Here is a 10,797-nt window from a genome sequence, read left to right as displayed (position 1 = left end):
TCTGACTGATGTACAGACAAAACCTTTCTTTTATTTATATAGCTGTGTGAAAAAGTGGAAGTTGTAACATGGTTTGTTACATGTGCTTTATATCTATAAACAATAGTGTATATAGTGTTCATTTTGAAGAAGATTCCATTTCCTCTAAAATCTCTAGGTCAGTTGTGTTTCAGTAAATCTAGTGCCCTTGATGTCCTGGAGTTCTAGGGAACTTGATGTTGGTTTGAGACACGCCCCGTGCCTCGCTGGCTGTGTAGTTCACTGCAACTTTAATGCCAGTGCGCGCGCGTGTGTTACTGAACCTTGCTTATCCTGCATTACTACACACACACACACACACACACACACACACTGTGTGCACGCTATGTATTGACTGTGTCTGGTTGCAGGCCATTAGCTGTTTGAAATCTGAAGACGGGAGACATTTTGTAGCAGTGAGGAGAATCTGGAGGAGTGAATCCCTCAGCACGGTCAGTGTGTGTGTGTGTGTGTGTGTTACTCCTCGGTCAGCACATGCAGTGTTGTGTGTAAGGAAGCATGCATGTTGTTAATGGAGCAGTGAAGTGGTGTGTGTGTGTGTGTGTGTGTGTGTGACAGTTTCGCAGATGGTTTAAGTGGCGCTCAGTGAAGCGCGTGCGCTTTTTGGAAGAAACGCATGACTTTGATCTTTTGACGTTTGTTGCTTTACTTTATGGTTAATGACGTCATACGGCGGTGATGTAACCAGTGTGTACAGGTAGCTCTGTGTTAGAGCTGCTGTGTGAGTGCTTTAGTTTAAGTTAAAAGTTTAACAGCAAGGATACAACAATCACACTAACGTCTGTGTGTGTGTGTGTGTGTGTGTGTGTGTGTTGAACATTAAGGTGCAGTCTGACATTATTATGAAAGCAGCAACATGGAGAGAAAAGTTTTTTTTTTATATATATATATAATTTCTCATTAAAACAATTTTAAAGAACATGGTGAAGTTCAAAATGTGCAGTGAAGATACACTTAAAAAAAAAAGTTTGAATCTAAAATCAGTGTTCGAGTCAAAGCGGGACTTGTGATTGTACAGAATAACAGACCACGGTCCTGAGAGTAAACACTCCCTTTATTCCTCTCTATAATCCCCTGATACACTAATGCACTTCTCCCAGTGTCTCACTAGAGCTTGGACACCATCAAGGGAGAAAGTTTTCTCAGTACGCCGGAGTCATGATTACACTGGCTGCCTAATTCATGTCTAAAACACCGGCCTCCCAGGAACTCCTTTAAAGACCAAACATGTGAAAATGGCTCATTGGAGTGAGGTCAGGACTTTATGGGGGACGTGGCAATAACTTCCAGCCGAGTTCCTGCAGTGGTGTTGATGAATGAGTGTGTGTACAGTTCACACACTGACAGATACGTCTTTTCAGCAAGTCGGCCACGTTGATTTTTTTTTTTTTAAAGGATCGAATGTTCCACGGAGCGTCATTGGATGGTCACTCACGGATGTACGACCTTCTTCATAATGTTTTACTGCCATTGTTTTACTGAGTCTCATAACCGTACTGTGCATGAATTCTTCTGTGGATGTCAATTGCTTGTATACCTTCATTCAGCAGAAATTCCATCAGTCCCGACTCCGTTTGACTTGAATGCTCCTCATTAAATTCAACAAGTCCTTGAATATATAAAGTATTATATTTCTAGCTTTAAGGACATGTTAATCCAAAAACTTAAACCACTTGGTTTGCACACTTTGAGTTTCCAAAGAGATGTTGGAATAAATCACTCAAATACTAAAGATACTGGATATAAAATCTCTTCCACAATGTAGCTGCACAAAGGACTCATTTTTTTTTTTTTTTTGTTTTGTTTCCAAACTCTTCATTGTGTTTTTCTGGTATGAAAATTAACTCCTCCCCTGCCCCCCCCCTCCCCCCCATTGAAAAGCGGTGCTCAGTTAGGCAGGCAGCTTTACACTACAGTATTTCTGCACTTTAAAAACATTCTGCATTAACTTGCCTTTATTTAAATATCTGAGTGTGGATGCTCCTAGGATGTTCTTCTGAAATCCTCCAGCAGGAGGCAGCACACTCACAAGATTGTTACAAATATGGATTCAGCAATTAGCAGAACAATAACGAAACAAGCTGATGGACAGAAGAAGAATCTCCTCATTATCCCAAGCTCTCTTTGAAGCATGTGTGTTCATGCGAGTCTGTTCTCTGTGTGAGCCGAGTGACGCAAGCAGAAATCATCTTTGATCAGAGGAGCTTCATCACATCCTGATGGAGAGCGACAGATCTCACACACTCTGTTAAAGAATTCACGCAAAGTTTAACTTTTTTAACTTTAGCTGTAGCTTTCATTTGTTTCTGACGGTTATAACGATGACAAACTCTTTCCTTTCAACGTCTGAGGATCTTTATTAGCTTCTCACTAATTCCCTGAGAGTTACGCTCATGCTTTCGTCTCTCACGTCAGTATTTTCCAGTATTTTTTTGGATTTAAATGTGTTATGAAGCGGGCACTTTATTACTGTATAAAAGTAAAACAAAAACATTCATTATATAGGTCCAGGTTTCAGCTCTTTAGAATAAGACCAAACAGTTATGTTATTAAATCCATTCAGGCACGTGCCTGGGGCCAGGGGTAGCTCAGTGGTTAAGGCATTGGACTACGGTTCGGAAGATCCCAGGTTCAAACCCCACAACCACCAAGTTGCCACTGTTGGGCCCTTGAGCAAGGCCCTTAACCCTCAACTGCTCAGATGTATAATGAGATAAAAATGTAAGTCGCTCTGGATAAGAGCGTCTGCCAAATGCCTAAATGTAAATGTAAATGTAAATGTGCGCTAAAGCAGGTTTAGTTCGAGTTTCTAGCAGTTAAATCACACGTACTATAAGCACTGCCACTGACGGTTGTTTGTGGTTCGGTCCAGGTTTTCTGAGCCTGTGCTCGTCCCATGTTGTTGCTGATTTCAGGTGTGTCGTTACAGGGGTCATGGCCTTCCTGGGAAGCGCGGTGCGCAGGGCGGTGGCATATCGCCGGCCTTTAGGGTCACTTTACAGTCCTGTCGCTCGCTCCTATAGCGTCCAAAGTGAGCACACTACGGAGAAAAGAGTCCCCTATGCCAAGACCCTGAAACAGGAGGACGGACTGAGGGGACCCACCAAGCCCCTCCCCCGATCGGCGGACGCCGTGGTGATCGGAGGCGGGAGTCTGGGATGTCAGACGCTCTATCACCTGTGTAAGATGGGCATGACCAACGTGGTTCTGCTGGAGAGGGACCGACTCACAGCGGGGACGACGTGGCACACTGCAGGTACACACAACACGCCGCAGAGATGAGCGGTTTAACGGTTAAGGGTTCTCATTACATTTAAACAAGCAGAACTAGAGAACCCTAAGAGTTCGAGTTCTACAAATCAAATAAATTAACTGCTGACATTCCTAATGGCTTAAGATGTTGGATTTTCTATTTACATCATGTCTTTTTTGGTTAGGGTTCAGCAGCATTAGCTCTCGAGGCATGAATGTTTAGTTAGAATAATTCTCAATAAAATGAAGTCAGCTGACCACCTAAATGTACTGAAACACCAGGTTCACACATCACACATGGGTCCAGACCTTACAGTCGGATATAACTCCATAACTGTCTCACTCTCCTCCTGTCTGTCTCTCAGGTTTATTGTGGCAGTTGAGGCCGAGCGATACTGAGGTGGAACTTCTGGCCCACACGAGGAACGTGGTGAGCTCGGAGCTGGAGGAGGAGACGGGTCTAGAGACGGGCTGGATCGAGAACGGAGGCCTGTTTATCGCCTCCAACAAGCAGAGACTGGACGAGTACAAACGCCTCATGTCGGTACGTCACACTGAGTCAAGATCCTCAGCTTTCGGATAAATTGGAGCCGTTTTAATCTGACTTTCAGTTTGTAAACACTATACAGTAAGCCACATTTGTGTTTGATGTTAAATAACAAAATAAGTTTGATTAGATGAGCTGCAGGTCAGGAAATGCAGCCAGTCATGCGCATGTTCTCTAGTCATTGTGTGTAATTTGCATACTAGAACCTGATTGGCTGTTGTATTTTATGATGCAATAACACCACATGATGTCACATGATGAGCCGACATCATGTTTTTCTTAGAAAAATCTTAGCAGAGATTACTAGTTACTTAAGTTTTACACGTAGCTTTGTCTATTTCTTGATTTCTTGATGATTTGTGTTGTACTGTACCCTCTGCACTCCTTCAGTTGGGGAAGGTGTACGGTATCGAGTCGTACGTGCTCTCGCCTGCAGAGACCAAAGAGCTCTACCCCCTGATGAACGTGAAGGATCTGTACGGAACCCTCTATGTCCCCAAAGATGGCACTATGGACCCTGCTGGTACCTGTACCACCCTGTCCAGAGCAGCCGCTGCTCGCGGAGCCACGGTACCACACGGGGGTTCTGTAAAAGGATAACGCTCAGTGTAGTAAATTTTTTTTTTTGGTTTACAGGGTTACAGTTAAAATTCTGTAATTCTGAATGTTATACAGTTACTAATCTGTGCAGTTTACTCAAGAAAGTTTATTTAACTTCGTATCATTTAGCCGAGAGAGTTTACTTCAGTTCACTGACCTTTAGCTCTCAAACTCTAGTTTGTTAAATTTCATAACAGCACTTTACCATATTTTATTTTTGTTATACTGCAACAATTTGTTAATGATTACAATTTATTTATTAAATATAGACGCATTATATATATATTTTTTACATATTAATAGATTTTTTTGTTGTGTTTTTTTTGTGTTGCATTTAATCTTATGGAACATCAGTGAGACATGTCAGGTCTCGAAGTTAATATTAATAATAAAAAAAGCAGCTTGTCATGTAACTGATAAGAAACAAAGCACTGACACTGGAGACTCCTTTCTTTAGTGTTACAGTGTGAATACACACAGTGAATCTGAGCAGCTCAGGGAACGGCTCTGACTCCTCTCTGTAGTTTTGTAATCCACACTGCGCTTCACTTAGTAACTCATTTCTCTTGTGATGAAATCATTCTGCTTCCCGGCTGCAGGTGATCGAGAACTGTCCCGTGACGGGGATCCAGGTGAGGACGGACCACATGGGGGTGAGAAGAGTGCAGGCTGTGGAAACAGAATTCGGGACCATCGAGACCCCCTGTGTGGTGAACTGCGCAGGTTTCTGTCACAGCACCTTACACACTTTCCTGCTCTCACTTCATTGTGCTTCATTCAGCTGTTTTAAGTCTTTTAAGGATAAAGTTTAGGGGGGTTCAGCAGTGCAACTAGTAAAATCACCCAAGTATGTAAAAATGTAAGACTGTAAAGAAGTGAGAAATGTATAAATAAACTGTATAAAGTACGGAATGCAGCGGAGCAGCAGCGGTACGGTGAGGTCACGGAGTGTGAAATAGAATGATGAGCCGCGGTGATATTGTTCTTCTTTAAAGTGCGTTAACACATGTAAGAAGGTGTGAAGGAAACATAACAAGTCCAATCAGTTGAGTTCTATGTAGAGTAGAGCTCTGGTTGAGAGTTCTTATGTGGGAAGAAGCTCCTCCTCAGTCTCTCTGTGTTGGCCTTCAGGGAGCGGAATCGCTTTCCTGACCTCAATAGAGAGAACAGTCCATTGTTGGGATGGCTGAGGTCCTTCACAATCTTCCTGACCTTGGTTCAGCACCGCTTGCTGTAGATGGAGTGCAGGTCAGGGAGTTCGGTACAGATGATGTGCTGATGTGCTCAGCTGATCGCACCACCCTCTGTAGAGCTGTTCTGTCCTGCATGGTCGTGATGTTTCTCATCAGGAGCCTCTTTATGGTGCAGGAGTAAAAGTTCCTGAGAACGCTGGATAGCAGTCTAAAGTCTCTCAAGCGTCTGAGGTGGTAGAGACGCTGCCGGGCCTTTTTCACCACGCTGTTGATGTGACAGGACCATGACAGGTCCTGCGTGATGTGGACACAGAGGTATCAGAAGCTGTCCACTCTCTCCACTGGGGTCTCGTTGATGACTGGGGTCTGGTGGTTTCTCTCCTGCTTTATACTGAGATTCACTATGAGCTCTGTTGTCTTGCTAACGTTCAGGTGGAGGTTGTTCCTCTGGCACCAGTTCTCCAGATTCCTAATCTCCTCCAGGTAGGCTGTCTCATCGTTGTCAGTGATCAGGCCCACCACAACAGTGTCGTCAGCAAACTTGATGATGGTGGTGGAGTTGATAGTGGCTACGCAGTCGTAGGTGTACAACAGGGCACTCAGGACACAATCCTGTGGGGCTCCAGCTTGGTGGTGCGTGTGGAGGGAATTATGGTGTTACATGCTGAACTGTAGTCGACAAAGAGCATTTTAACATAATTTCCCCTTTCTAGTGTCCAGGTGGCTGAGTGATGTGTGAAGAAGGTCAGAGATGGCATTGGACAGTATGCAAACTGTAATGGGTCCAGTGTGTCGGGTAGTGAAGAGAGGATAAAGTCTCTGACCAGCCGCTCAAAGCACTGAAGTCACCACTGAAGTCTGGGCTACAGGGCGGTAGTCGTTGAGGGAAGCAGGATGGGGTACTTTGGGACAGAAACAATGATGGACTCTTTAAAGCGTGTGGGGATCACCGACTGAGATAAAGAGATGTTGAATATCTCTGTGAATTGTATTTCGTACGTGGAAAATTTGGGCAATACCTACCAATGCTCTTAGGTTATACCACTTTTCAAGTGCAATTTCTGATTTTTTTTTACGCATATAGTTTACATGTGCAATATTTTCATACACATATAATTTATTTACACATATAATTTACCCATGCAGTATTTATTTAACAATGCTCTTTGGCACACCACTCTGCAATTACCATAGCAAACCCTGAATTACCCATATAACTATAGCACTTATAACTATTGCACATATAACTATTGCACATATCTTTCCTTTTTTCCCTCACATGTGCAATATCTGTATATAGGCGCTCAGGACTCGATCTGAGATGCCGTCGGGTCCTGCTGCTTTCCTGGTGTTCACTCTCCTGAAGGCTCTCCTCACGTCATGCTCGGAGATGATGAATACATTTCCAGTGTTGCCATTCTCTTTCTGTCTGCAGCTGTTAGCTTTAGCCATACCATTAGCAACGGATTCAGCTCGTCTGCCAGAGAAACTTTGGCGTTTGTCATACCGGATGTTAGTGCTTTCCAGTCGTTATTCACCTAGAGTCACTCTGATGGAGCTGTGACTCTAGTTTCCTCCTGTAGCCGCTGCTTCGCCTCCTTCGCCACTTGCTGAACGCTGTATGATGCAGCCTCGTATGAGTTCATGCCACCCGACGCAAGTCCCGTATTATAGGCAGCAGTGTCTCGGATCATCATGGATGGTTTTATCCACCCACGGCTCCTGAGTGGTGTGTGTGTGTGTGTGTGTGTGTGTGTCAGCACCAGCAGGGGGCGCTCTTGGCTTAGCTTACACATTGCAGATGAGAAGGTCGAAGGTCGTGGCTAGAATTTCATGATGCATCTGATTCGCTTCGGATTTACAAATTAAACCAGTTTCTGATCGGATCGGTCTAGTATTTGCACTGTTATCGTCCTGCTCATGTTTTAAAGAGTCCTTTAATGTAATCAAGTCGGAGAGGAGCGTCTCCTCCATGTCTGCATGTGTAATAACTCATTATTAATTCATTCTCTTTATATGGAGAGTGAAGCTGTGACGGCTAATGAGGGGTACAACAGGATGTTTTCCAATATTAATTAGAATCTGACACACTCCTAATGCTAAATAATTTGACACGCCGCTGTGTCCAGAAGCCCACGAGCTCGGTCGCGGTTCAGTAGTGCGTGTCTGGGGAGTGACGTCATATCTTTGTGTGATCACAGACTTCAGCGGCTAGAAGTTTCGTGATGCGTCTGCGAGAGAACCGGATGTAAATGTGCTGAAATGCTCATGAGATGTGGTAAGAGGTGTGGCCTAGTATTCTAATCAGCATGTTTGATTGACAGCCTCTTTGAGTTTTCTCATGTGACATCACAGAAGTGGCTGAACACTAAACACAGTTAGAGAGTCAGTGGGGGGGCGAGGCTCGGCAGGAGACCTCGACAGGTTCGCTTCAGGTGCCTTCGCCAGGTGTATGTTCTCAGTGCGCAGTACGTGTGTGTGTGTGTGTGTGTGTGTGTGTGTGTGTGATGTATAGTGACTAATGGTAAATGAAGGGTGTTGTCTCTGCCTCATCAGGTGCGTGGGCCACTAACCTGGGGACGATGGCTGGTGTGAACGTTCCCCTCGTTGCTATGCATCACGCCTACGTAGTGACGGAGAGGATCGAGGGGATTCAGGTGACATCATCTGCCCTGTCCTTATAACACGCAACACCCCCCCCCCTCCCCTGGGCCCAAAAAGTCCGCTCTGTACCGCTTGCTCTGTAACTGTACCCACTGTCGTCTTTTAACATTGTCTCTGTGCTGTCCTCTCCATGCCTTCCTGTTCTGTACCCCGCCCTCTGTCTCCTCCCCTCAGTAACTGCCCCCTCTCTATCAGAAACACGCCCACTGTACCATCCTGTGTGTATCAGTGCTCTCCTGTTTATATACTGGCTCTGGTATTCTCCTGTGTGTCCCGTCCTCATACCAGTGTCCTGTCTTTAGCCTGAATCCTGTCCCCCCATTAACACCCCGCCTAAATGCCCCTGGAACTCTCCCACCGTCACACGTCCCCTGTGATGTTCCTTCATGTCCAGACTTTAGTAAAAAACATCTACACCCCCTCCCTGCAGAAATCTTCTTTTTTTCTTCTCTCTGTCTCTCTTATATCATCTTGCTTTCATGCTCGCACATGAAACATCCACGTGTGTGTGTCTCTCTCTCTCTCTCTCTCTGTATGTGTGTGTGTGTGGGTGGTGAGTATCTCAGAATAAAGTGACACTGTTATTCTTATCCCTCCTTATGCAATAACACAGCTCTCACACTGCACCAGCAAAAACACAACAGACACCATGAAATCGTGTTTCTCCACAGCTGAGAGCCTCAGCCCACGTTATGCAACCTGCCTGCTGAGAGAGTGTGTGTGTGTGTGTTCGAGTGTGTGTGTGTGTCTGTGTGCTTGTCCATGTGTGTGCTTGTCCATGTGTGTGCTTGTCCGTGTGTGTGCGTGTCCATGTTTGTATCCATGTGTGCGTGTGCATCTGTCTGTGTGTGTGTTGTGTGCATGTCCATGTTTCTGTGCGTGTGTGTGCGTGCATGTCCGTGTTTGTGTGTTTCCTGCGTGTGTCTTTGTGTGTGTGTGTGTGTGTGTGTTTGTGTGTCTTATCATTCTGACTCGTGCCCACTTACATTCCATACAAACTTAAATAATTCTTTTGATTGTGTAAAGCTGCTTTGCGACAATGGCAATTGTTAAAAGCGCTATACAAATAAAACTAAATTGAGTTGAATGTGTGTGTGTGTGTGTGTGTGTGTGTGGTTTGAGTAGCTGTACTGCCTGTTGTTCATCACTCTCGCGGACTTCAGTGTTCAGGTGTTTCGATCCGCAAGAGAGCAGAAGCTGATGGAGCTGAGAGAGTTAGGCCCTTAAAATAGTGCGCACTTCACATCAGGCTGAACAGACACAACCGACTGGAGGAATTAATCTGTTTTATATGTTCATTCTGTTTAATTAATGTGTGTGCGTGCGTGCGTGCGTGCGTGTGTGTGCATGCGTGTGTGCATGTGTGTGTCGTGTGTGTGGGAGAGGGAACAGAAGTAAATGGTGAATAACAGTGTAATATTCTTTTAAAGTTGTAAGAAGTGCAGCGTTGTTCTGTTGGATTAAACACTCAGCGTTGTGCGCTTACAGGAAACTAATCCACACTGCTGCAGTCCCGTCAAGCAGAGTTACTGTCACTGTTTCCTATAACAGCGTGTCTCCAGGTGTTTCATTGCTTTTACGTTGTTTAATTAAACACCATCACGTCCACGTGCTATCTGTTTATTCCTCAGTATAAAGATTTTGCACTTAGTTTCGGTCTGAACAAACACTCGCTTTTAAAGTTAGTAAATAAACTGCAGCCTGTTTCATAAAAACCACAAAGAAGCTAAAAGATCATTAATCAACTTCATCTGACCAATCACAAGCCAGAATTCCAACTTAATTTACATCATCAGTCAGAATCACTTGTCCTGTTTTAGTAAAAGTGATTTAAACTCTGATGAGGTTTATTGATTGATTGATTGATCGATTGAATTTTCCAGAACATGCCAAACGTGCGCGACCACGATGCCTCGGTCTACCTCCGCCTGCAGGGCGACGCTCTGTCTGTGGGAGGCTACGAGCAGAACCCCATCTTCTGGGACCAGGTGAGTGTCCTGCATGGGGGCGCTGTTGCTTACACACACACACACACACACACACACACAGTGGGTGTAAAACAGGCAGGTTTAAAGCTGCCGTGTTTCTCTGTGTGAGGTGCGAGTGTGTGTGTGTGTGTGTGTGTGCGGCTCTAAATTCGGTATCTGTGTGGGAGTTTTATCCGATTTCAGTCACGACGGCAGCACAGCCTCGCTCGAGTGGAAGTGTAACTTTTAGTATATTTGTGTCTTTTACAGCATTGTGTGTGTGTGTGTGTGTGTGTATAAATGTGTTTCTGTCACTAGATAGTTAGTGTGTAATTTTATCTGTGGTTGAGGTTGTGCCTGTCTTTGTGCATCTGGTTGTCTGTGGACGTCTGTGATGGTGTGGTTTGTGATCGTGGTAGATGTAAACAAATCTTATATACAGTATTTTCAGTGTGTAAATAAATGTGTAAAATGTCTAAAGTCCAGTATATTGTATGTATGTGTGTGTGTGTGGGGGGGGGGATGAAAAAGAAAG

The 10,797-nt window shown here is 44.6% G+C and overlaps 1 protein-coding gene across 2 annotated transcripts in view; it reads left to right on the top strand.

The window, feature by feature from the left end:
• Nucleotides 1-273: 273 nt before the first annotated feature.
• The window catches only part of sardh (sarcosine dehydrogenase), a 28,476-nt gene continuing 17,952 nt past the window's right edge, over nt 274-10,797 (top strand). The window contains exons 1-7 of one of the 2 annotated variants that reach the window (XM_053475992.1): nt 274-470; nt 2,969-3,295; nt 3,657-3,835; nt 4,229-4,408; nt 5,038-5,161; nt 8,188-8,288; nt 10,179-10,283. In XM_053475992.1, coding sequence (XP_053331967.1) covers nt 2,974-3,295; nt 3,657-3,835; nt 4,229-4,408; nt 5,038-5,161; nt 8,188-8,288; nt 10,179-10,283 — 1,011 coding nt within the window. In that variant the 5' untranslated portion in view covers nt 274-470; nt 2,969-2,973. The remainder of the gene's footprint in view (nt 471-2,968; nt 3,296-3,656; nt 3,836-4,228; nt 4,409-5,037; nt 5,162-8,187; nt 8,289-10,178; nt 10,284-10,797) is intronic. The other variant, XM_053475993.1, reaches the window with a different exon arrangement.

The sequence above is a fragment of the Clarias gariepinus genome, chromosome 17 (genome assembly GCF_024256425.1).
Source record: "Clarias gariepinus isolate MV-2021 ecotype Netherlands chromosome 17, CGAR_prim_01v2, whole genome shotgun sequence".
In the NCBI taxonomy this organism is placed as follows: domain Eukaryota; kingdom Metazoa; phylum Chordata; class Actinopteri; order Siluriformes; family Clariidae; genus Clarias; species Clarias gariepinus.
The sequence above is the reverse complement of the archived record's forward strand: the minus strand, read 5'-3'. Positions and strand labels throughout refer to the sequence as shown.